At 46.1% G+C, this 24,924-nt stretch overlaps 3 protein-coding genes across 4 annotated transcripts; 1 reads left to right on the top strand and 2 right to left on the bottom strand.

Moving 5' to 3' along the window:
- The first annotated feature begins 15 nt into the window (after window positions 1-15).
- Window positions 16-573, top strand: C1H12orf60 (chromosome 1 C12orf60 homolog). The gene has a single exon (XM_075927578.1). The coding sequence runs from the start codon at window positions 16-18 to the stop codon at window positions 571-573; it is 558 nt and encodes a 185-aa protein (XP_075783693.1).
- Window positions 574-2,337: 1,764 nt separating this feature from the next.
- Window positions 2,338-13,993, bottom strand: ART4 (ADP-ribosyltransferase 4 (inactive) (Dombrock blood group)). 2 transcript variants are annotated; one of them, XM_075934618.2, is made up of 3 exons: window positions 13,354-13,993; window positions 4,600-5,317; window positions 2,338-2,473 (listed from the first exon to the last, which is right to left on the bottom strand). In XM_075934618.2, the coding sequence occupies exons 2-3, from the start codon at window positions 5,297-5,299 to the stop codon at window positions 2,382-2,384; spliced, it is 792 nt and encodes a 263-aa protein (XP_075790733.1). In that variant the 5' UTR covers window positions 5,300-5,317; window positions 13,354-13,993; the 3' UTR covers window positions 2,338-2,381. The 2 variants fall into 2 exon arrangements, with proteins under 2 accessions (XP_075790733.1, XP_075790722.1); XM_075934607.2 differs by lacking the exon at window positions 13,354-13,993 and adding an exon at window positions 8,515-11,021.
- A 143-nt stretch (window positions 13,994-14,136) lies between these two features.
- LOC102443906 (osteocalcin-like) lies at window positions 14,137-24,338 on the bottom strand. The gene is made up of 4 exons (XM_014574980.4): window positions 24,168-24,338; window positions 19,723-19,758; window positions 17,057-17,129; window positions 14,137-14,667 (listed from the first exon to the last, which is right to left on the bottom strand). The coding sequence occupies exons 1-4, from the start codon at window positions 24,232-24,234 to the stop codon at window positions 14,538-14,540; spliced, it is 306 nt and encodes a 101-aa protein (XP_014430466.3). The 5' UTR covers window positions 24,235-24,338; the 3' UTR covers window positions 14,137-14,537.
- Window positions 24,339-24,924: the final 586 nt, after the last annotated feature.

Here is a 24,924-nt window from a genome sequence, read left to right as displayed (position 1 = left end):
AGTACGCTGAAAGAGATGCAGTCTGTTGTGGAAATGAAAGACAAAGACGTGCAGAAGAGCATCAGCCACTGCTTGTACACTAAGATTGCTGGACCCATCACGTCTCTGCAGGAGAAGATTACTGTCCTGAAAGATCTTTATGAAAATTATAAGGGGATCCTAGGAAGTATCATTGGCCCAGTGGCTGCCGTACTACTGAAACATAGCAATCTTCCTGAGACTATAGAGACTGCCATTCGTCATATAGCGACTTCCCCTGCCCTGTCCCTCCGAGTGGTTGACCTTCTGATGAGTCACGATGAAATTGCCAAAATATTTCCAACTACTACTGAGCACAATCCTTCCGGGAGTAAGGCTGAAGAAGCTAGACCTCGCAGTACATCAACTTCCTTCTCATTTTCCAACTTCTTGAAATCTGTCCTTTGGGGACACGCTTCTACAAACATCCTGAAAATAACCGCCGACTCTCTGGAGGAGGCTGTCAGAGTGCTGAGACCATCTTGTGAATCTTTCCAGTGCATTGTTAAACTGGCTGAGGTCTATATCTCACTGATAACAGACAAGTTGCAGTAATCCATACAGCAACTGTTTGTGAGTTAGAAATATGCCTCTTTTCTTACACCAAGAGAAGTTGCACAAAGAAACAAGAGAAGGTTGTGGCTAATTGCTGAACCCACAATAATTTCTGCAATCACCTTTGGTGTCTAGATTTGAACATTGAACTAAGGAATCAAGGTGAAGTCTTCTTGCTTTGTTAATTTAAAACCTTGATTAAAGAAAAATCAATGGGAAATAAAATGTAATAACCAAAATCTGAAACAGTTTCTATTTTAATAAGTATGTTTGAACTTTCCGAGAAAGCTTTTTAGAGTATTCTGATAGCAGCAATTCAGTTTGGCAGGTCAGGTTATAGTGGTTAGCTAACAGAAATTAAAATTGAAATAAACTATGGTATTGACAGTACCACCATGGTAAGATTTTCATCTGATTGACCAACAAAAAATAGTAAATCACTGTGATTTGAGATGAGAAGTTTCTGGATAATCTGGGGCAGAGTGAAAAATAATCTTATAGTCTGCCACAGGCTTTGTGTGCAGCTTTTGGGTAAATCATTTAATTTCTCTTTGCTTCAGGTTCTCTGTGAATCTGGCAGATTTTTCCCTATCATAAAGATGCGTTGTGAGGGTACATTTAGGAATGAATGTTCACCACTCTGAAATGCTGGAATGGAAGGAATTGTATAAGGGCAAATATTATTATGAGACTAAACTTTTGTGTTGGGGCAAGTAAACTAAAGAAACATAACTCATGAAAGGGATTTGCAGAAGCTCTTTCACACCAATGTATGATCTCAGAAACTAATGTGTTTTCTGTTACTTTCTGTCAGCCGACGGTCAGGGCAGTGTGTATCCTGGGTTTATAGGAAGAGCCTATTACATCTCAGATTTTAGCTGCTAGAATACAGGATCCCTTCACAGCGGGCAGTCCAGGAAAGACTGAGAGATGCCCCAACGGATCTGTCTGATTGACACTCAAAGTGAGTGTGCTGCTGGACCCATCTTTATACCCATGGGGTCACGTGTTTCTCTTTCTTATCTGTGATGCCAAATGGTGCTGGTCTGTCTTTTGTGAGACCAGTTCTTACAAGGGAGTTGTGAACTTAATTTACACTTGTAAGAGAGATAACTAAATTGGAAGTACTGGGGATTCTTTTCTCAGTGGGAGATTCCTCTCCCAGGGACTGTGTGTGATCGTATCAACATGGGTGCCAGCCAGGGCAGTTCTCGCAGCCTCGAGGTCAGCTTATTGCCTTAATCGCTCTCTTCTCATATCTATTTTCACCCATATGATGGCACTTTTAATGAGCATTGATAGTCCAGGAATTTAACTACTAAAACGCAAATCAATCAAAGACCATTATATTTACTACTTTTTGGTTTTGGCTCCACCAAATTGCACTGCGGGCCGCAAACAAACAGGCCCCGGGCCACATGCGGCCTGTGGGCCGCCTGTTGAGTAGCCCTGCAGTACAAGGTTTATTGTGGTTCAGGAATTCCTATTGTGTGGCTATATCCAAAGCCCTGCAGATTACATCACTAGATGACTGGCGTTGCTGCCATGCTCTTCAGTAAGCACACAGACCCATTACTTTCCTAGTCTGAATACACACTAAGTGTCCTAATTTTGCTAGGTATTAAACACTTCCTTTGAAATTCTGAGCAACTCATTGAATTCAGGAGAAGTTAGAGGTAAATTCACAGGAGGTGTTCAGCACCTTATAGTGTCAGTTATCTCTGTGGCTGGTTAGCTGTAAATCCCTCACACTCATAACTCACTCTGGTTTACACAGCACATGAATCCTTCTGTGATCAGGGAAAGAGTCATTGTCTGGTAGAGTAGAAGAAAGCACAGATCACACAAGAAAGAAAGGCAGCAATAGGAGGATTGTGGATGTAGTTCTTGCTGCTTGAAGCTGCAAAAGAATCAAAAGAGGTGTCCTTTAGAAATTCAGCCCACAGCTTTGATGCACATGGTAACATGTCTCCTCCCTAGAACAATAATTTCCTCATAAAGTATTTTAAATGAATAAAAACACTCATTCAGGTGAACAGGTTCAGATTATGAAAACCAAACAGCCACAACAACAACAAACCCAAGTATTTGCCCAGAATTCAATACATATAGTCCAAACATATTTCTTCCTGAGGTTTGACTGTATTGGTAGTTGGAATAATAGCACAACATAAACCTCAGCTCAGAATGGGCTGTTTCTAAGGTTTCCCTGCCGATACCTTTCTGAGCAAGACCCCAGTCCTGCCCAGAGAATCTCTGCCACCTGGTTTGTACCCAGATGGAGTTAATCCTCACTTGCCACAATGATTAAATAGAATTTACTCAGCAGATGTATGCAGGGTTCTATCTAGGGACGTGACGATTTAACCAGTTAACCAGTGGGGGTTTGAGCAACTCCCTACCTACCACAGGCAGAAGTTTGCTCCAGCCCAGCTAGAGTAAGTAGCCCCTGCCTCCAGCGTGAGGCAGGGCTGCTCCAGCCAGGCTAGATCAGTCCCCTCCCCCACTCACCTCCTTTATTGGTTAACTGGTTAAGCAATATGGTTACATCATTAGTTTTAATATGTTTAACAAAAATCCTACCACCTTGTTCCAGAGCCATATTAAAGTAAAACAAATCTCAGTCATCATTTCCCTAATACATTCTAACTGACAATAAGATTTAGCCTTAAAAGAGTGAAAGATTTTTGTTTGTGTTGACATTTCAATGGGAATCAAAATCAAACTTACAATGCCATGGTGAATGCAACTTTACTTTCATCTCTCCATTCCACACTACATGCACCTTCTGAGCTGGGGCTAAAATTCCGGTCCTATACCTCCAAAAACCCTAGGCCTGTATCATGGCAGCTAAACAAAGATGGGTTTTACATGCCAATTATTGAAAGAAACATACACACACAGTGCCTAGAATTAAAGATAATGGCAAATATTACCATTGACATTATGGAAGAACATCTGGGCTCAGTGCTTTCTGCAACAAAATATATATGCATGTATTTTCAGGCTCAACTCATTTTTCAAACCAGACTTACAAGAGTGTCAAAATAGATCTTTAGAATGGAAATTGATTGCAACTTGAACTATGGAAAGGTCATTCTCTGCAAATTGTTGCCTCTGTGTGTGTGTGTGTGTGTCTTCTATCAATGCTGTGAAAGGAGTTAGGAAGGAATGTTTAGCACCGTTCTTATTGACTGATATCTACACTGGAGCAACAACTTGCTACTGTGCATCAACCGTGTGAATAGAATCAGTGTGCTTTCGGGTTCCCAGATGGTTTAACCAAAAATACCAAACACCAACCCCCTCCCCCCTCCAAAAAAAAAACACACCAGGGGAAAAAATCTGTTGAGGAGAAAAAGAGGGACACCAAAGTTGTTGAGCAAAAAAAAAGGACCCCCACCGTTATTAAACAAAAAAACCAATTAAAAAAAAAACCAGCATGGCCCCTTTAAGAAAGGCCTTTGGGGCTTTTTGCCAGTGGCCATCTTGTTTTCCTGCTGTGAGCCACAAGACAGTTCCCCTGCGAAACCAAGGTTTCTGGCTGATTGTCAATTAATGCTGTCCGGGATGTAATTCTTACAGACACCCCAAAACAAAACCTTTCACTTTTGCTCACACTATTTAATCTGCACCACTGTAAGCACATTTGGAATCCCATTGCAGATGGCTCTGCATGTCTTGCAACTCCAGCATCATGCTAGGATTTGGCTAAGGGAATCTAGGTGGGAGTAATGGAAGCATGGAGGAAGGACATCTGGTTAGACCCAGGTTCCTTTACAAGCAGCTTCTGGAAGAACTTTTAACCTGTACACACGTGCAAAAAAAAAGTCTGCTTGCTTCCACCACCTTTCACAGCAGCCAGAAAACACAGTGCACGCTCAGCAAGAGCACATTCCTGGCTTCTTCTGCCCCCAAGGGAGATACTAGGCCTGAAATATGAAATGTGGTACAGCAGGGTGAGCTCTCAAGGTGCAGCGCAAGACCCTCCTGGATCTCCACTATGAGAGTTTCTACATACCGTACCTTTCAGGAGCTGGCAATTGTACTGGCTGTAATTTCCCACAGATCGCAGATAGAGCTGGTTACCACTTGGTGTTTGGCTGAAGTTTCTGACCTGGAATATCTCATAGGGTGGGATGAGGACCTCCCTCTCAGAGAAGTAGTGGGAGAAGTCTTGCACAAGCGCCCCTGAGCAAGTCATCAGGGTGAATATTGTTTCGTTCCCAAATCTCTGGGCTTCCTTCCGGAGGAGTGAAGTGGAAGTGAAGCGGCCAAACCGCACTTTAGTGCCTATCTCCGCCTCAAAATACAGGCCTTTTACCCCCCGGTGCACCCGGTAGCACTTTCTTCTAGAGGTGCCACTTTTCCATCTCCTCACCAGTTGAACGGCTGTTGTCAAGTAAAAGTGGAGGTATTTGAAGGGGAAGCTATGATTGTAGTGCTCTGGGGATCTCCCAGCTCTGGACACAGCCCAGTTTAAATCAGAGTGCAGCGAGGTGTTCATGGTGTAAGCCGTGAGGGCTACAGCGTGATTCTCCTGCATCTCCCTTAGCAGAGCTCTTGGGTTTTTTGACCAGACCAGCTTTGCTTTCTCCCAGATGCTGGAATAGTTCTTGTTACTACCCAATTCCTTCTGAAAGTAGTCTCCTCGATCCAGTTCCTCCCTGACCTGCTCACGGCAACCCTGGTACTGGTCATCAAAGGAATCTGGTGCCATATCCATGACAATGTGGGATGTGGCCTGCAACATAAAGGTAATACCCATTTATCCTCAAGAATGTGACCGTTAGTATGTGTGTATTTGTACAGCAGAGTTCCCTACTGTTTTTGTCCTGCTACAGAGATCACAGAGTGCATGATGCAACATTAAAATTTCTCAACACAATGAGTACAGACCAATATTGCACCCATTTTGAGCTTGTCAACAGCATATATGCAACCTTAGACATTTGCACCAGTTTCCCGGTAAGAGAATATTGCCCAGGATACTGCCATCATTTCACTGAGGCAAATTCATAGGTAGGCTGGGAATGCATGCAATAGCCAGAGGAGAAGAGTTTAGGACACATTGATGGGGCTGGAGAAAGGAGCATTCACCTGGACTCAAATTTGGGATATGGTAGAACACTCACCTAGGCTCTAAACAGTCTCTCACAGACTTGAGGTGAGGGACTAGTCAGCTCAGAGCTATGGATCTGAGCAAGGACACCATTTCAAGAGGGAAGGGGGACAGCAGCTGTGCATATTGGGATGCTGCTTGCTTTTCTTCTCATTCCCCTGACTATCAGGGAGCAAGGAGAAAGTACACAGCTTCTCTGCATGCCTCTCTCTCCTGGCTGGTGAAAGGAGGGGACAGAGGAGTAATTCTGAAATCCGTGTACTTTCTCCTTCCTCCTGATAGAGAGGGGAATGTGAAGAAAAGCAAGCAGCATCCCAGTATGCACAGCTGTTGCGCACCCACCGTCTCCCCAAATTGTGCCTTGAATCTGAGGTTGCCACTGATATTTTGTTTCCTATGCTAGGTGCAGAGAAGACATTACTCATGAAGCTTTCTGCACACTACCAGGTCAAATGCACAGATATGCTGTTGGAGACCCATACCACTTCATCTCAGCTCTGACAGGTGAAAGTAACTATATCTCCAGTGTCTCCACTCCCTTATATTCCCTGCTGCACCACATAAGAAAGAAAGGTGGGTGGACAGAGATAGTTGGGTAGACCATAGGTAATCTAACTCCGCTTGGCCAGCGCTTTGGTAGAAAATAAAGGAACCTATAATGCAATATATAAATTGTGTAATGCTGTGGGAGCGCACTTGAGAGCTGAATTTCTTCCTATTGTCCTGCTTAGAGTTCATTGGATTATTTTTTTGTCAAAACAGTTGTGCATTGGAAAACATCCTCTCAACAAATCTGAATTTTTTTCATAAAATCATATTGATTCCAATGAAATGTTACCGATGGGAAAAAATGAAAAAAAAAGTTTTGAAAATGACAATTTGGAATATTTTGACATTTTCAGAATGTTATGATTTCATTTTTCATTTCAAAATTTACTTTATTTTGTATTTTAAAAGTTAAAAAGGGATAAAATTGAAACAAAATCCTTTGACAGAACTGAAACAAATTTATTTTTGTTTTGGAATTTTATAAGATAAAAAAGTATGGATTTTTGGCTTTTTGTCCTGATTCAGGACAAAAAAATCAAAATGACATGATTTTTCATGGCATAAAAAATCAATTTTTAACCTGTTGAATTGAAGTAGATGTTTTATCTGAAGGGCTTTTTTTACATAATTTGGGATAAAAATAATCCTAAATCTCATAAATAGCCTATACTCATGTCATTCATTCTAGTGGAGCCAGCTGGACGAATGCAAGTGAACACTTGACAATGGTTAGGTTGCTGGTATGCTCAGATCACTGCCTATGATGCTGATCACTACTGTCTCATTGTTTCTATTTACTCCCCTGTCTGTATCTATCTGTGATCTCTTATCTTAGATTGTAAACTCTTCAGCCCATGGAGTGAATTTTTGTTCTATGTTCATACAGTGTCCAGCATAATGGGGTCTTGTGTGTGGCCAGATCTCTGATATATAATATTCTAAATACAATATAGCTGGGCCCCATAACAGGAAAATAATATCTAGTGTGTTCAGTTTGTGAGTTTGTGCTGCTGATTAACTATTGATATCAATTCTTTTTCTGAAAACCTTCCATGAACAAATATCATAATGCAAAAAGTCTCAGAGGAGTAGCTGTGTTAGTCTGTAACTTTAAAAAAAAACAAATAGTCCTGTGGCAGATGAGAGACCAACAAAAATATATGGAATCATGAGCTTTTGTGGCTAAACCCATTTCATTAGGCAAGTTGGAGTTCATTAGGCATAACAGAATGCAAGATATATATAACAGAAAAAGCAGGTACCTGTCAAGTGTAGCACCAGCGTTAATGAAGCTAATTAAGTAGTCTGGATGTGTCCCATTCATAGCTTTTGATGTGAAAATGCAAATGTCAAAAGCAGGGGACATAATGCATGTGATGATATCATTGATCACTTTTTTCACTGTTGGAGTTTTAAGTGGGCTTTGACTAAACATTATATCCAGTTATTTAATATTTGACTGAATATAAGCAGAGACTGAATTCACCATGAATATTCATTCTCACTTCTCACTTGAAAAAGGGCACCTAAATGAAGGCACTGACCAGGCCCATGGAATTAGTAGCGTGGACTTCACAGTTTTCAGACACAACTTCTCTACCCACAGTATCTGAAATATTTTTGGGAAGAATCCCAGATACAGTCCCATGGGATAGAAAAATTAACAAAAACATACCTGTACCATCTAAGAAAGACTGTATTGATTGGGGCATTTCCTTAGGCTCAACCACAAACATCCCCTGGAAAACATGAGACTTGAAAATGGAGGGCATTTCTCAGCAGGGTTAGAGAAAGTGAGAAATGGAACAGATCAAGTCAAAGCAAAGTAGTTCCTACATTATACTTGATTCAAAGCCCACAGAAGAGAATGGAAATACACTCATCATCCTTAGTGGTCTTTAGATCAGCCATTTTCTCTGAGGCTACATCTAGACTGCAGCTTTTTATCGGAAATGGTACACAAATTGCACTCTGCAATTTGCATACCTTTTTCCAATTGTTTTTTCGGAAAAGGCTTTTCTTTAATTTGGCCCATCTACACTGGGCCACATTTCGGAAAACCTCCTCTTTTGGAAGAGCCCTTCTTCCTTGTGAAATGAGGAAGACAGGGCTTCTGAAGGAGCACTTCTGCTCTTCTGCAAAAAATGTCAGAAGAGCAGACGCGTTCCCTAGACGTGGCGGAGTTTTTCCGGGATACCTCTGATATCCCAGAAAAACTCCATAGTCTACACATAGCCTGAGTAACTTTACAACTTCAAAGAAAACACAACCTTTTCTCCTTTTTTCAGCCCCAGCAGGGGGAAGATCAGCACCAGCAGGCAGACCAGTAGATGAATTGTCATCCCAGAATCCACAGGAGAGCTGCTATAGGACATTGAACTCCTACAGAACCAGAAGAGGGGGATTCTCTCAGTTTCTTCTTTTCTCTTTTAATGTCATAAATTGAATTCCAGCAAATCTGCAATGTGAAATTGACACTCAGATAAGAGCCAATATTCTTTCTTTTCCTTTCCCGGAGCTGGGATCATTCATCGGACTTCAGCTGTAGTTTGAAGGCTACTAACTTAGTGCCAAGGTGAGGACAAATCAGTCATAGTAGTTCCTCGTTTGAAATAAATTTGGTAAAAACGGTGTCCAAAATAAATGATCTGGGTCCTTTAAAGGACAGTTTCTCCTCCACCCCAGTTCCAGTCGGTATGTGTTCACCTGTCCTGTATCAGGTCACTTAATGCTGAGATTTCCTATCATCTTCTTTCTTTTCCTTCTGTCTCATGAAGATTCCTTATGTCAGGCCTTGTTTAAATCCCATTAATAGTCCAAAAGAAGAGGAGACTCAGACTGTTGAGGCATCCAAGACATCTTCTTCTGTTGCTTTAAATGGCAAGATGAGGTTGAGTGAAACAACCTATCTCCAGCCAAAGGCTGAATGCTCACTGAAAGGAATGCAGGGTTCTGATAAAGGCAGAACTGAGATGCCTCCCTGGTTCAAAACCCATCTGGCACCACAGATAACACAGCTGCCCAACCCCTTCTTCTCCCACCCTGCCCTAGCCTCTAAAACCATACTGCTGCCCATCCCGCTCTAATCCTTTTTCATAGATACTGTAAATTAATATATTGCTTGGGAAAGGTGCCTGACAGCCACGCAACCAAGCCTGGCTTGCCAGCTGCTCCCCACCAAACAAGAGACTGCTGTTCCCAGCCTTGTTTTCTGAGACAGCCAACAAAGGCCAAAATACTGGCCAAAGTTGAAGATGGCATGGTCCCATGTCCCATAAATGCACTGTGACTAGACTGAGACCCACCAGCTCATATTACATGTCACAGAACAGAAGCAGAAGATAGCAAATTCCAGACCCTGCTGACTGGCTGGATTCCAATGAGTGCCTGTGGTGTGAGAGGCTATATGTCCTATTTCCATTTAGCACTTCCATATGAGCTAGTTTTGAGAAGCAGTCCTGGTTTGAGGAGGGAGACTCCCTCACAGCCTGTAAAAAGCAACTTGCACAACCCTGAAGAGGGATGACCCCAGGGTTTTGAAGACCCCTTGCAAAGTAGCACATGCTGGGCCCCACTCAGCGAGCTTCACGAATCCTCATCCATCCGCAGTTTCCCATTTCCTTATGACCTCTCCTCCAATAAGCTGTGGGAATCTCTCATTCTCCCATCCCACTCTATGGGCTTTGATGATGATTATGCATAGACACCGAGAATGTTTTGGAGCTGAGTTTTACGGTGCGATTAATTGTGGCCTTGATACACGCCACAGGCACTTTTTCTGTGGATACTCTGAATCTTTTCAGAAGTACTGAGATAACAGTGCGCTGTGTGTGGTGGCTGCTTTCAGGCCCTTCCACCTCTACCACCCAGCCACAGTCCAGTAGGTGCCTGGAATTTCGAATGGTCACAAGTGGGGAGAGAGGAAGCATTTCCATGAAGAGCTTATGGTGGACATCCCGGATGGGACCAACAAGTGGCAGCGCTGCCAAAGGGGAAAGAATCCCCGGCAGATGGAAAGGCACCAACAGATTGCAGAGCACAAGGAGAGGCTTGCAGCACAGTGTGTGGAGCAGGAACAACGCTTGAGGGAGGAGGAGTGTTGCTGGGGAAGAGGGACAAGACATTCAATCACTAACACAGTTTGATAGCAGTGGGGGCAGATGGGATTATGGATGGAGAATCTAAGCTAAGTACGCAGTTGTGTTTGTGGTTTGATACATCTGAAAAAAGCAGGTTCTTATGCCATCACATGGATGACAGGCCTACAGTCATGACTGATGCTGAAACATAACCAGGGGCTGGCATATTGTGTCAAACCACTTCAAAATGTTCATACATTGTGCGATGATATGTCAGTGATGCAAGGGCATTTGCATTCTTGTGCTGATGTCACATTGTGCCACAGAGGCAAGGTAATAAAGGCAACCAACCTCCTCCTAATTCTTTGACTCGTTATCTCTGTCCCTATCTTTTAAAGCATGATGTCTCAGCCTTCAACTCATAACCCCTTTGGAGGGATCATAAGCATATGTCAATACCCTGGAGCTTCCCAGAGTGCTAATTTGATTAGGCTAACTAATCATGACTAAATCCTAGCTTGATTAGAAGGAGTTCTACTATAAAAATAGTTGAGAACCACTGCCACAGGATAATTGAATTTTGGCAGAGCTTGTCCATTTGGGGGCTGTAAGCAAGAATATTTCCTCCCTCCCTTTCCCCCACAACACACAGTAAAAAAGTAAATCAGGGTATGTCTACACTACCCCGCTAGTTGGATCTAGCGGGGTAATGTAGGCATACCGCACTTGCAAATGAAGCCCGGGATTTGAATTTCCCGGGCTTCATTTGCATAAGCGGGGAGCCGCCATTTTTAAAACCTCGCTGGTTCGAACCCCGTGCAGCGCGGCTACACGGGGCTCGAACTAGGTAGTTCGAACTAGGATTCCTATTCCGAACTACCGGTACACCTCGTTCGGAATAGGAATCCTAGTTCGAACTACCTAGTTCGAGCCCCGTGTAGCCGCGCTGCACGGGGTTCGAACCAGCGGGGTTTTAAAAATGGCGGCTCCCCGCTTATGCAAATGAAGCCCGGGAAATTCAAATCCCGGGCTTCATTTGCAAGTGCGGTATGCCTACATTACCCTCCTAGTTCGAACTAGGAGGGTAGTGTAGACATACCCTCAGATTCCCTGCCCCGGAGCCAGTCAGGGCACTAAGCAATTACTTCATCTGTTTCTACCTCATGCCAGCTCTATTTGACTAATACTGAGATAAATCCCACATGTCTCTAGAGTATAATTTCAGAGTTGGTGTTAATTCATTAATCTGTCTGTGCATATCATGTCCACTGTCCATTATCCCTCCCCACTAAACACTTAGGCCTTTGCCACTGTGTATATTTTAGTGGATGATAATGAGGATTTGCCTGAGTGTGTAGTGCAGGATCATGCCCTGTGTTCATGCAGAGCTCTGAATATGTATCAGAGGAGTAGCTGTGTTAGTCTGTAACTTTAAGTTGCCACAGGACCATTCGTTGATTTTAGAGACTAACCAAAATATATAGAATCGTGAGCTTTTGTGGGTAAGATCTAAAATGCCTTAGTAGTGCCATGAAATGGCCATAAGGTGGCAGCAGAGGATATCTTATGAGACAGGGCTGCACAACCATAAGCCTCTTGTGCTATTGGAGTCTGTGCAGACTCTACCCTCCACACTTCAGTAACATATGCCTGCCCTAAACAAAGCCCATCCCAAGCCATACAAGCTCAGCACGGTTCACACTATGACTATTTAAGCTGGTTAGGATGCCCATATCAACAGTACAGCATTAGTTCAGTATCTTACAGTTGTATCCCACAAACATATGCTGTCCGCAAATAGAGTGGGGTTCCTCCTGTAGGGGGAACAATTGGCCTTTGTCTCTGCAGGAACTCCAGTCATCCAGCTCAAATATAGACCTGTTCTGTGCAGGCTGAAAGACTTAGTTCCTTCTGAGCCACATGGTACAGTACCAAGTAATTATCTGGTGTTAGACATTCCCGTTGCCCTTCTTTTCACTGCAGAGCCAAGAAGGTCAGGCATTTTGCTCAGACCCACATCTCTTTCTGGTTACAGTCAGAGTGAGATGCCCAGAGAAGGAAAAACATTCATTTCTCAGCCCAAAAGAAGAAGTTCCTCCAGGGGAGAGTTAGGATTCCCATTGGAGTCTGTGGGGACCAAGTCTATTTGTATATGAACATGGAGACTATGTCCCTTTTTCCTCCTAAGAAGAAAGTTTCTCCAGGGGAAAGCTGAATTCCACTGATGGTATCACTTCATTTATTTCAATGTAGTTATGTCTGATTAACACTAGAATCAAGCCAATGTTGTTGTTTCCTGTTACCCATGATACAGTAAAACTCCAATTATCCAGCATCCAGTAGTCTGGCACTCCTGATAGTCCAGCACCAACTGGAACCCGGAAGTGCTCCAGCCAGCCGGACAATTGGAGCTCCTGTGAGCCCCACGCACGCTCAAAAGCCGGGAAAGGGAAGGGAAGGAGAGGAGAAGGGGATTATACCCCTGTGACGGGTCTGCCCGGACCCACCCTGGGCCCGGCTGGGGGGCGGGGTCAGCGGGGAACGGCACAGCGAGGGGTGAACCCTTCACCATTTTGCAGGGAGGCGGGGGAAAGCCCCGCGCAGCCATCTGCTACAGGCCAGCTGGAGCTGCAAACAGTGGTGGAGGAGAGGGGGTGAGGTGAGGGGTGGCGCTGCAGGACCAATCTGGCAGCACCCCAGCTGCTCTGCCCGCCGCTTCCCCAAGTCCTCTGCTCATCAGTTTCAGCAGCGGCGGACTTGGGGAAGCCATGGGGCAGAGCAGCTGGGGTGCTGCCGGGTTGGTCCTGCAGCGCCGCCCCTCCTGATACTCCGGCATATCCGATAATCCGGCACCCCCTGGGTCCCAAAGGTACCAGATTATTGGAAGTCTACTGTAGCTACAAAGAAAGAGCTTTAGCTTCCAGACGTCTCTTTCATCCCAGCTGATTGACACCACCTCTAACACCCCCATTGGATGCTATGCAAATGAACAGAAAGGAGTAGAACACGAACCTGATTTATATAACTAACCTTTATTATAGCCAAAAGCTGGGGATGATTTCACCAGCCAGCATGCTAATTGAAAGATCTCCTTCACTCCCCATCTCAACTGCTGAGGAGATGCCCGCCTCTCTGGAAAAGCTGACATTTTCCTTACAGAGCAAAATATATGACAGTATAAGTGAAATTTCAGAAAGCTGATAATGTATAATATTCATTAAAAATACCTGCCTGAATTTGCAAAAAAGGAAGATACATACTGGGGATAAGGAAACCTATTCAAATAAACCAGGTACTGACCCAACTTCAACCCAAACCAACCCAATCCTGAACACACACATGCTTTTTTTGAAGATTCATAAAAGTTCAGTTAACTTTTTGGTTTATTTTTACTGTTGCCTCTGCATTTTGTTGTAGTTTTAGCCAGAACCAGAAACATAAGTGATAAACTAATCATGAGGAACAGCTTTTCTGTTTGAGTATTTTCAGCCTGACCAGAAATAGAGTGTACCAGACGCACCTGAGGCTTCCACCCAAATTTTTGCAGGTCCAAGAAGCTCAGTGAAGTATATGAAATCAAAGTGCTTAGTTGAATAGAACCACCAAACCTTTGGGGGCTCATGCATCATCACTAACACATATGTTGGCTGGTTATCCCATCCTAGGTGGCAAACTGCTGAACCTTTCCCCTCACAACAGAAAGCAGCAGGAGCAGTCCCTTTCTATTAGGGGCATGAGGATCACTGTTCTCCACAGCAAACATTACACACATACCCCGCTGCATTTCATTTATTATTCACTCCTCTCCTTGTATTTTTGTGGGGGGTGGAGCGGGGGGAGAGCCCAAAAGGTCTTGCTGCCACCCTTTGTCATATTTTGAGTTTCTTCAGAAGAATCTTCTCTTTTGGCTAAACTTGCTCTGGAACTTTCCTGCCAAGGAATCTCCTCACTTTCCTTTCTCTGAAAAAGCTCAGAATACTATGGTAGGCCGGAGTGGAGGAGGGTAAAAGGGTTGCAACTAGTGTTCAGCAGTCTCGTAATGGAAAATGGACACGTTGGGTTCATTTTGCTATTTTGCTCTGATCAATGCTAAGCAGAATTCAAGTGGGCCCAATTTACCTCTCTCTTTTCCTTCCTTCCCTCCTTCCCCTACCCCACTCTTTATGGAAATCAGGCTGGACCCCAGCCAAGTGAGGGAAGGGACAGTCTCTTCTTCAGAATCTCCCAAAGAAACGCTGATAAGCGACATAAAATCCCATTTGTTCTGAGAGGTAGTCACAGGGGGCGTAGTTTTCACACTGTTCCTTCCTCAGCTCCATTGGGGATTTGTGCCGTTCATAGTACCTGCAGTGGATAAAGAGAAAGGTGCTATTCATCACTCCCCAAACTCTTCTGCTGCCTGTGAGTGCTTACCCAGCATTCCCTAGAAATGGACTCCCTTATAATGAGCAACTAAAAAGGGCTAGAACTTAGGGTGTGTCTAGACTACCTAGTTTTGTCGACAAAAGTGGACTTTTGTCGACAAAACAATACCAGCGTCTACACTACCGCGGAGTTCTGTCGACATAACGTCGACAGAACTCCGCGGTTTTGTCGACGCTGGTATACCTCATTTTACGAGGCATAACACTTTCTGTCGACAGAACTCTGTCGACAGAAGGTGTTATTGCCTGTAACACTGCGTCCAGACTACGGAGTTCTGTCGACAAAGCGGCTTGCTTTGTCGACAGAACTCCATGTGTCTGGACGCAAATTGTCGACGGAAGTTTTGTCGACAGTATCTGTCGACAAAACTTCCGTCGACAAAACGCGGTAGTCTAGACGTACCCTTTGTCCCTTCGATTAATGCCCAGGGGTGGGAGAGAGCTCTTTCAGTCGTGGATGAAGCCCCTTCCCCATCTCCACAAGACTCTAAACCAGGAGTCAGAAACATACGGCACATGTTCCATAAGTGACATGCAAGATGATTTTGAGTGGCACCGGCCGCCTCCCAGGTGGTCCGTGGCTTGAGTGCATACCCCGCACCCACACACAGTGGGGAGCCTGCACTGCAGTTCGAGCTTCATGTTCACCACGCAGCATGGCATAGGCACCAGGCAAGCAGAGCGGGTGGCATGACCCTGCTCTGGGTTCTGCATTCCTAGAGCGGCCCCGACCAGGCTGGGCGTGCAGCTTCCTGGAGCTAAGGGGTTAACATCCACTCCTCCCCCCACTACAGGCTCTGCCTCCTGTTCCAGGAGGAGGCAGGGCTGGGGCTGCTCCGTAGATCGGGTGGCATGGCCAGTCACACTCTGCTGCCACCTTCATGGGGCACTGGGGCCTCTTCCCCAGCACCCTGCTGTGCCCAGCTGGAGGCTGGAGCCAACTCTGGGCAGCCCCAGGCTCTGAGGGGGTGAGCCCTGGGCAAAAGGCTGGGCTGGACAGGGAAGTGACTCTGTACCCCCACAGCCCTCCTGGCCCCAGTGCTGCTCCTGAGGGGGCTGCGAGTCTCAGTGCTGCTGCCCTGCTAGTGTGTGCGCTGGGGGCACAGGGATGTGGGGGCAGAAAGAGGGTAAAGGAGGATGCAGCACACACTTGAGGCCACTGAGAGAGATTAATGAAGCTGCTAAAATGTAAGTAGGACTATTATTGACTTTAAAAAGTATCAGTGGCATACAGATACATACATAGAAGTGAATAAGTGAAATCTCGGCACACCACTTCTGAAAGTTTGCCAATCCCTGCTCTAAACAGTGGTGTCCGAAATGCTAGCCACTAGCCATATGTGACTATGACCAGTTGAGTGTGGCTAGTTGGCTTGAACAATGTGGCTATTTTGCCGGTTGACTGTGGCGAGTTCGCTATAGCAGTAGCCTCTCTAGTGGCTACTGCTTCAGAACTGGCTGGACACCATTGCTGAATATAGAATCTCAGCTCCTGGCTTATTGTTCCATGGGAAAGAGTCTATAAAATGGGGTTCAACCCAGGAACCTTAGTTACCTCAGAAGCTTTATGAGCTACGTATTAAAGCCAGGCTTTTAACTCCTGCCCAAGGATGCTCCACTAGAAATGTTTTATCTCTCAGGGCCTCTGTGAGACGTAGCATCATGACCTCTCCCCAGAGGTGCATGAAGCACGTTCTTGTGTCAATCTGTCAGCACAAGTTCTGCGTCCCTATCTCCAGGAGTGTTGTAAAATAAGCCCTTAATGTAGTATTTGAACCTAGCAGACCCAGTCTGGTCTGACCTTATCTCTGCATTACAGCTGAGCTTGGTGCAAGAACTGAAGGCAAAGATTAAACCACCTCACTGCATTCTGTGCTGCAGATTCTTTCAGTTCCTGATACAGATTAGAGCATCCTCAAACTTGCACCCCACTCTCCCTGGCTCCTGTGTCAATAGGCAGCATTAACCAGGAGCTTAGGAACACTGGCCAAGTTCCCTGCTTCCGGAAATACCCCCAGAATGCATCTGACATGCCCCTGTGCTGGGGGCTCCTACAGGAGGTGATGTAAAGTTGACTATGCTCACTCAATACCTAACAGACATTCCTTAGAGGATTTGTATGACTCAGTAAGGAAGAATAGGCCATTTGTCTCCAGGATCTCCTGCATCTTCTTTTTTTCTGTTTCTGTATGTGGGGTGCTATCCCAGACATAAATCAAATTCCTTGCCACATCACACTGCCTTTCTATCTCCCTCTTAAATAATCAGTTCTCTCCTGAGCCCCACTGGTGAGGCAGGGAAGATTTTACCTTTCATAATAGGGGTAGGACCTCTTCTGCCTCTTCATAAAGGCATTGGCAGTTTCTCTTTTTACCTTGATACCTGCCGTGGGAGAATAGAAGAGTGGGTTAGAGCCCCAGGGTTGCCCTCCTATAGTCCAAATACTAGAGTGTCCTCTGGAGATGGAACATCTGCTGTCCCTCATCACAGACCCTTTTCCTCTACTTCCAAGGATGTATATACCCAACCCAGTCTCCACAGTTCTGCCTCCCTAGCTTTCACAGCTGCAGAGACTTGACTCCTCCTTCTCTACTCCATCATGCTTGGTCTCAGGTGCTAAGTTCCTCCTTAGTCATGAACACCATGAGCATGAGTCCCTTGTCATTTACCCTGTTAATCAGGAGCAAAGCTATCGAAGTCAATGGAGTCACCACAGTATGAGAAGAGACTCAAGCTCCAAATATGCAGGGATACAAACATGCTTTCCAATCCTGATGACCTTAAATCTTGTCACCTTCTATACAGTCTGAGCCAACCTAACATGGACTGTCCCACTGATCACTGCACAGTAAAGCCTTGGTACTAGTGTCCGCAGTGCACCCCAAAGTAACCAAAAGCAATGGGTGTTGTGTCACTGACTGTCGCCTGGTGAGATGCTGGTGACCATGCAGCCAGAATACCGCTGAGGGACTGTAAGAAGCCTGTGCTTAGAGTATCAGTACCGGTGTGTACAGAGTGCTAGGGAAGATTGGGAAATACACCAGTAATCTCTGCACAGAGATCCTGGTGCTCATGGGTAGAGAGTCTAGAGAAAGCAGAGGACTCTGCACTCTTTGCCCTAGCACACTGAGCACTGCATAGAGAGTTTTGGTTACCTGTGTTTGGGGAGTGCTCAGAGAGGGCGGCCAGTTGCTTCCCACAGAGAGCTTTTACCATTCCCAGCTCAGCTCCCTAACCCAGGCTTTCAACTGCCAGCAAAGTATTTTTTTCTGATGCCAAGTTACTTGGCCAGTGAGAAAGCCCAGCTATTTATCTCATGGGCAGGGAAGGGGTTATCTCTGGGGATCAATTGGTAAATGGATCTCAGTCAGACCTGAAATACCACTACAAATAAATCTTTAAGAAGTGCCAGACATTGCAGCCTCCCATGTAAAGCTCTCTCTCTCTCTCTCTCTCTGTTTTCATTGGTTCTCTGGGGAAATTCCAGTTTTAATGAACCCTAGTAGCAATTTATTCTTCAGCCTATGGGAGAAGAGAAAGGACAAGGGAGCCAGGAGATAGCTTTCCTAATGAAGTTCTGTTGTGAGACAGGCTGCAGAGCAGAATGAGGGACAGGGAGAACATTCAGATCCTAAACTCAGCTGAACAGAATATGCACAGTCAATACCTAGATCAAACTTACCTTTTTCCTGGCAGTAAAAATTGCAGCGATACAACATAAAGCTCAGCCTAAACTTTTTCTCAACACTTGGCTAGTCTTAGGTTTTCCTTGAAGGAACCTCTTTGTCCCAAACCCTACCTCTCTGTCCCTACACCTCACTTACATCCTAGTGGACCTAATAAGCCTCTCTTGCCCCTGCAAGTCAGCAGAACTCACTAAGCAGCTCATGCAGGTTTCTAACTCCAACTCTGAGGAACCAACAGAGTAGTGGTTTTCAATCTTTTTTTCCTGCAACCCAGTTGAAGAAAACTGTTGATGCTTGCGACCCAACATAATTATATCTTTTGACTAGAGTGCAGGCTCTAGGGGGACAGAGTGCAAGTCTGGGGTGTAGGAGGGGGCTCTGGGTTGGGGGGGCTCACGGCTGAACAAGGGGTTTGGTGCTCATGGTTGGGCACAAGCTTACTTCCAGCAGCTCCTGGTCAGCAGTGCAGTGGGGGTGCACTGTGGATCACTCTGTGCTCCAGATGCAGCCAACAACAGATCTGGCTCCTAGGTGGAGGCATACAAGCAGCTCTGCATGCTTCTCTTGCCTGCAGGTACAAATCCTCCCCACTAGCTCCCATGGGCTGGGAACTGGCCAATGGGCATGTGGAGCCGGTGCTCAGAGTAGAGACAGCACATGGAGCCCTGTGCCCCCTCCCCCACCTAGGAGCCAGACCAAATACAGCATGGTCCATAGGGCCAGGACAGGCTGCCTGCCTTAACACCCCCCACTAGTCACTGTGTCACCCTACAGCAAAGTGACCCGGTGCCTGACATTGTGCGAACCAGTGCTAGGTCATGACCCATAGTTTGAAAACCTTTGCAATAGAGGAGCCCTGCCATTCTGTGATGCCCATTATAGGTACCCCTCTGTTTGGCTATGTGCTCAGCTAGCTCATAGCCTAAATCCCCTGTGGCTCCCAGGGCAACATGATTGTTGACTGGGCCAGCTGCCTCATATCCTGGTTTGTTTGAGAGCTGAAAAACGCAGCCTGCTCATGTCCGTGCTGCCTGCTTCTCACTACTGTTTGCAGAGTCTACACTTCTGGGTCATGTGAAAATTGGATCTTTGGTTGTCACAGCTGGTCTGTTGAGAGGAGAGGACTCATGATGACACCTGCTGCAGATCCCAGTGTAGGTGAAGGAAAGAGAAAGAAATTAGAGGATTCCACAAGCGTCTCACTCATTCCCTAATCCTGATAAAGAGAAAGATGAAGGCAGATGCAGGGCTTGAGACAAGTACAGAGAAAGTCATGGCAAGATGCTCACCTGCTGCATCATGTGATTTCAGGGAGTCCTTTGAATCTGGAAAACAATGAATAGAAGGAATCAGGGAACACCACATAGGAACCAAACATGTGACTTCAGTCTTTGGCCCCATTGAGTGACTGTATCTCCCTTCCTTACTGGGCAACACCATTTCCTTTCCCACATGTGAAAATTTTTTCTCTCTACTCCCATTAGGACCTTGGCTGCACTGGAAGTTTGGGGCAAAATTTACCCACCGTTGCTAACACTAGCTCAGCTCTGTCAATAGTCATCAAGGGATCCATCCTCCTCATTCCTAGGCTGCAGGGCTTGAGCCAAGGCCTGAGTGTACTATGGCTGCAGGAAAACAGCCAGCATAAGCAAGGCAGCAGGTCCACCCCCACCCCTTGCCAAGGACGAGTGACCATTTCAGGCTGCAGTTTGCCCCTGATAAGCGACATAAAATCCCATTTGTTCGGAGAGGTAGTCACAGGGGGCGTAGTGCAATGGGTTACTGAGGCAAGGTGAATTGGGTTCCCTGAGAGGGGAGGACGCTAGAATGCAGGGGCACCGACCTAGGATGCTACCAGCAGACGTGACACTAGCTGAAAGGGGGCACTCCAGGGCTGAAGAGCTAATTCCCAAAGCAACCAGCTGGAGACATTGGGGCGGGGGGGGGGGGAGACGTGCTCACCCCCATGACACTCTGACACCCATTCCTAGCTTCTGGAAAACAGTGGCTAGGGACATAAAAACATAAGATCCCACTGTATGCAACAAGGTCACTCTTAATTCTAATCTTTGATGGTCCCTGCAGTCTTCCAAGGGGAATTCCCTCTGATCTTATGGAGGCTCATGGAACCCATACTCATCTAGCCACTCAGACCATGGGGTTCTGCTCTAGTTCTTCGCTTATCACTCCTCCACCCTGGCCAATCCCAGCTGCTGTTGTATTAGAAGTGTATTATGGGATAAAGAAGAAAAGAAATGGCTAGATTGTAAACTCTCTGATGGGAGGATTGTGTTCTTTTGTGTTGTTTTTTTTCCAATGCATTATGTGCATTTACAGCAGCAGGACACATTTGTGTCCAGACTCTAGACTATCTGTGGAGAAAGGTGCCATTCAGTAGGAGTCAAGGTACCCGAGTTTGACCCTAAGTCACCTAGGATCAGCTTGTGACCCTCAGGTCCATGTTAAATACACCTTAATTGAGTAGTAGCATTGATTTCAATGGGCCTGATTTGCCAAGTAAGGTCTTACTCAACTTGAGCAAAGGCATCAGAATTGCCCATTTCCTTGCAGCTTCTGGGAGCTAATCAGAAGTTTTGCTGTGTCACAGCAAGAGAGAGGGGAAACTGGTAGATGTCTGGTTCACTATCTTCCAAGTGAACTCTGTCCCCAAGCAGCCCCCTGTTCCTGTTCTCAGCCATGCAAACAACCTGCCACCAGAGGCAGGAGGAAGAAGCTAACCTGACAGACTTTATTTTGCCCCATCCCCTTCCCTCTGCCCTGAGAGGATATGGGCTGTCTTCACACCTGCCCCCTGACCCACCATCCCCATCTTTACTGACGGCTGCCCACGCAGCTTCTTCACCGTCATCCTGCTCCATTACACTCCATTCATCTGGCCCGCAGTGCTGCTGCTCCTTTGAAATTCATCTCCTCCTGAGTGCTGACTGCCACAGTGCCCTGAGTCCCCCAGCCCTTAGCTACAAAGAGCCCAGAAGAGCAGCAGCTTCATCACAGAAACCTTCAGCACCTTAGTAATCATGTAATGTAATTACAGCTCCAGTGTTTTTCACCTCAGGATCTCTCGCTGCCCCTGTGAGTTAGGCAAATGCAATAATCCCCATATTGCAGCTGGAAGAACTGAGGCACAGGGAGGTAAATGAGTTCCCTGAGGTAACACGGTGGAGAATAGACACTAGGACATTTGACCCCTTCCCACAGCTTCCTTGTTCTACACATTAGCAGCAGGTGAGGTAGGCAGATCCTACAGAAGGATTGTAGTAAGGGAGGCAGAAAGCAGTGACCAAGGGGATACCTCTTTTACCTCCTCCTCTGAAAACGTTGCAGATGAGAGGCAATGGGGAGTCTTTAACCTAATGCTTTTTAACCTTAGAAAGATTCAGTTCAACTCTGAACTATGGCAAAGGTACTGGCCAACTCCTGTTTTATCCAAATGCCAGGAGACATTGGTGCCTTACGAAATGTCAGAGGACAACATGCTGCCTGCAGCAGAATGGAGCCTTCTGGATATCTCTAGGCTTTTGGAGTCAATCTGCATTTTTCTCTCCACGTGGAAACTGATATAAGATTAGACCAAGGCAACTGGACAAGCTGGAATACAATAGTTGCTTGAGAGCAGGCTGACCAGGAATGAGAGAGAGAAGCTGTCCGAGAGGAAAACAATTAAAGATTAAAAACTAAATTGCAAAATATTAACTAATTTCTAATTTATTCCAAATCTGATGCCAGGGAGAGTGAGGAATTTAACACTGACAAGAATTGCCAAATACAGGACAAGCTTTCTGCTCTTCCTCTCTCAGCATCCCCGTCCATTCTGCCAAAGCAGAGAAAAGTTGAACACTAGCTATTTCAGATCTGGGTCTCCTGTCCCTGCCTGCTCCAACTACGTGGCTGTCTCCTGATCACAGCACTCTGGCTATTTCAGCTATTTCCTAGTTTAGAGGGATGACTCTGTACATCCCAGTCCAACATATTTCAATGGAATTGAAACATGTAGCTCTATTTTTCTCCTGACATGTCTCTAGGTACTGTATAACTTTCTAGTGTTGGCAGATATAATGGTTCCTTACCCATGGTCCAAGCAGTTTGGCTCAGCGGTTCCCAACCTTTTTTATACTGCGGACTGGCAAACCCAGTCACAAACATTTGGTGGATTGGTAGAATCCTATTTTCATATTTGCATATTCATTGTGCAAATAATTAATATGCAAATACGTAAATACATTATACTGGTCCATCAAAAGTCCTGGACCCCCAGAGCGGCCACAAACAGCCAGCTTCAGCTCCAGCAGTCGCCACGTGGCAGACAGCTGCTGCAGTTCAAGCCAGCTGTTAATGGCAGCTCTGGGAGCCAGGGCTGGGGTGCACCCTGGCCCCAGAGCCCCTCAGTGCCAGCCCCCCAACCCAAAAGCCTTAGAGACCCCCACCACAAGACCCCCAAGCCTCCCTTTTTTGGAGCCCCACTGCACCTCTCCCCCCTCCCCTGAGCCTTCCCCAGTGCCAGCTCCCAGTCCCAAATATTAGCCCCATCTCCAGAGCCCCCCAGTGACAGCCCCCTGCCTCTTAAAGCCCCCACTTCCACAGCCCCCCAGCACTAGCCCCACCCCCTCACCTAGCCCTGTGCTGCCTCCCAGCTGCCAGCTGAGCACTGCTTCCCAGGTCACAGCTGCTCTAAGGCTGCCATGCCAAGCTCCGTGCAGCCCTCCCATCACGCAGTGAACCGCTCTTCCGCAGCTAGGAGGAGACCCCACTCCTGTCCAGCGCTGGTTGGCTGAGAGGTGGGGCAGGACACACCTCTCCCAACAGCCACAGTAGGAGGGGAGGCGCTGGGTGGGGTACTGCAGCCCCAGGCCCCAGAGCCGCTGCAGCCCGGCTACGGACCAGCAGTTAGGAACTGCTGGTTTAGCTAATTTCCCTGAATTCAGACTTGCAGCCAAAGTTCCCTCCCAATTGTTTCCATCCATGTGCAGAATAAATTTTGTTATGTGCACCAAGGTATGTGTGTATGTGCATCTCCAGTAGAAACATATGCTGCTGACTATGGGCAGCTGTGGGCACTCTGCCAATCAGCTGGGTAGTATGTGAATCTCTCCTGGGCAGCTGCCCAAGCACTCAGCTTACAGGGAACACTGCAGCCCAGTCCATTTGTCCAAAACTGGGGACCTAACTTTGCTAATTCACCTTAATCCTAAATTGGATTTCTGAAATTGCCAGTCATGCCCAACTGTGCAATAGTGTGTGTCCTGGTGCTGGCAAAGATCTAGCAGGGTTAGGCTAGAGACTCCAGACCCATTCTTCTTTGTGACCTGTCTAACACCTTGCCAGTGCAGTAGCCCAGTGAATACTGCCTGGCCCCAGAGCAGGTCTTCTCCCAGGCATGCAGCCTTCTTGGGTTTCCAGTGTTCAGTAAGACACTCACGCTATATCTACACTGCACGCTTATTTTGAAATAACTCATGTTGTTTCAAAATAACAGAGCGTACATCTTCAAAATAATTTTGAAATAACAGGCTTCTTACTCTGACTTTTGTAACCCTCATTTCAGGAGGAGTAAGGGAAATCGAAGGAAGAGTGTTCTTCCTTCAACTTCCTTCAGTGTAGACAGTGCCAAAAGTCAAGTTAATTAATGCAATTAACGTAGCTGACGTTGCGTAGCTTAACTTGACATTAGCCCGTCAGGGAACACTCGGGTGAGATAAATGCTGTGTCTCCTTACCTCTTTCACAAGAGCAGAAAGCTGCCAGGGCCAGAGTCAGGAGTAGTAGCACCAGAAGTGTCCTCATTGCCTCCTTTTTGTCTAATACTATTCTACAGCCGCAGCGCTTCTCTTGCAGGAGGGTTCTGGAGCTTGTCTCCCAGCTGCAGTTTATATCCTGTGACCAGCAGAAGAGATCAGGACTCTGGCCAAAGTGTCTCAAACTTCAGCATTCCTATGTCCCAGCTCCAACACAAAGCTTCGTCTCTGGGCCAGTAAACATCTGGTCCTGGCAATCATGTGCACATCCATCTCAGCCCACAGGCTCACAACACTTCCAAATGACTCCGTGGAGTGCCAAATGGGAAAATACAGCTTAATTACAAACATCCCGGAGTTCAGTGTTAAGTGAGAAACTGATTTGCCACTGCTTCTAAGAAGGGCAATTGGAGAGAACCATTGTGTCATGAAGTGGTGTGGCCGATGAAGGGGGTTTCATGTGACCCATTTTGCTAATCAAACAATCTTAACACCTTCGACAATATGGGTTTAATCAAATCCTGCTTCAGTTCAGATAGGATGAGCTCCGTCTAGTCTGGCATGCTGAGGTCACCACAGAGGCTGTTTTCTTTCTGTGCTATAAGTGGCTTGCCTGGAAGGAACACACCACATCACTTTTCACCTATTCCTCAGACCCCTTTCAGGAGCTCCTTCCAGACCAAATCATATGGAAGGATCCACTGTGCAGTGCAGGGACGGGGGAGCTGAGCAGAAAAGG

This window comes from Pelodiscus sinensis, chromosome 1 (assembly GCF_052426305.1).
Source record: "Pelodiscus sinensis isolate ZL-2025 chromosome 1, ASM5242630v1, whole genome shotgun sequence".
In the NCBI taxonomy this organism is placed as follows: Eukaryota; Metazoa; Chordata; order Testudines; family Trionychidae; genus Pelodiscus; species Pelodiscus sinensis.
The sequence above is the reverse complement of the archived record's forward strand: the minus strand, read 5'-3'. Positions and strand labels throughout refer to the sequence as shown.

Bases quoted from the DNA above. Each gene is read 5' to 3' on its own strand.
- C1H12orf60 (XM_075927578.1), top strand. From the start codon at position 16: ATGCAGTCTGTTGTGGAAATGAAAGACAAAGACGTGCAGAAGAGCATC.
- ART4 (XM_075934607.2), bottom strand. From the start codon at position 8,619: ATGTCCTATAGCAGCTCTCCTGTGGATTCTGGGATGACAATTCATCTA. The intron at 5,318-8,514 runs GTTGTGTTTTCT...TTTATGTTGCAG, and splicing joins GGCTGAAAAAAGGAGAAAAG to GCCACATCCCACATTGTCAT. The intron at 2,474-4,599 runs GTACGGTATGTA...ATTCTTTTGCAG, and splicing joins CAATTGCCAGCTCCTGAAAG to CTTCAAGCAGCAAGAACTAC.
- LOC102443906 (XM_014574980.4), bottom strand. From the start codon at position 24,234: ATGAGGACACTTCTGGTGCTACTACTCCTGACTCTGGCCCTGGCAGCT. The intron at 17,130-19,722 runs GTGAGCATCTTG...CTCCCACGGCAG, and splicing joins GAAATCACATGATGCAGCAG to GTATCAAGGTAAAAAGAGAA. The intron at 14,668-17,056 runs GTAAAATCTTCC...TATCCACTGCAG, and splicing joins TCCTACCCCTATTATGAAAG to GTACTATGAACGGCACAAAT.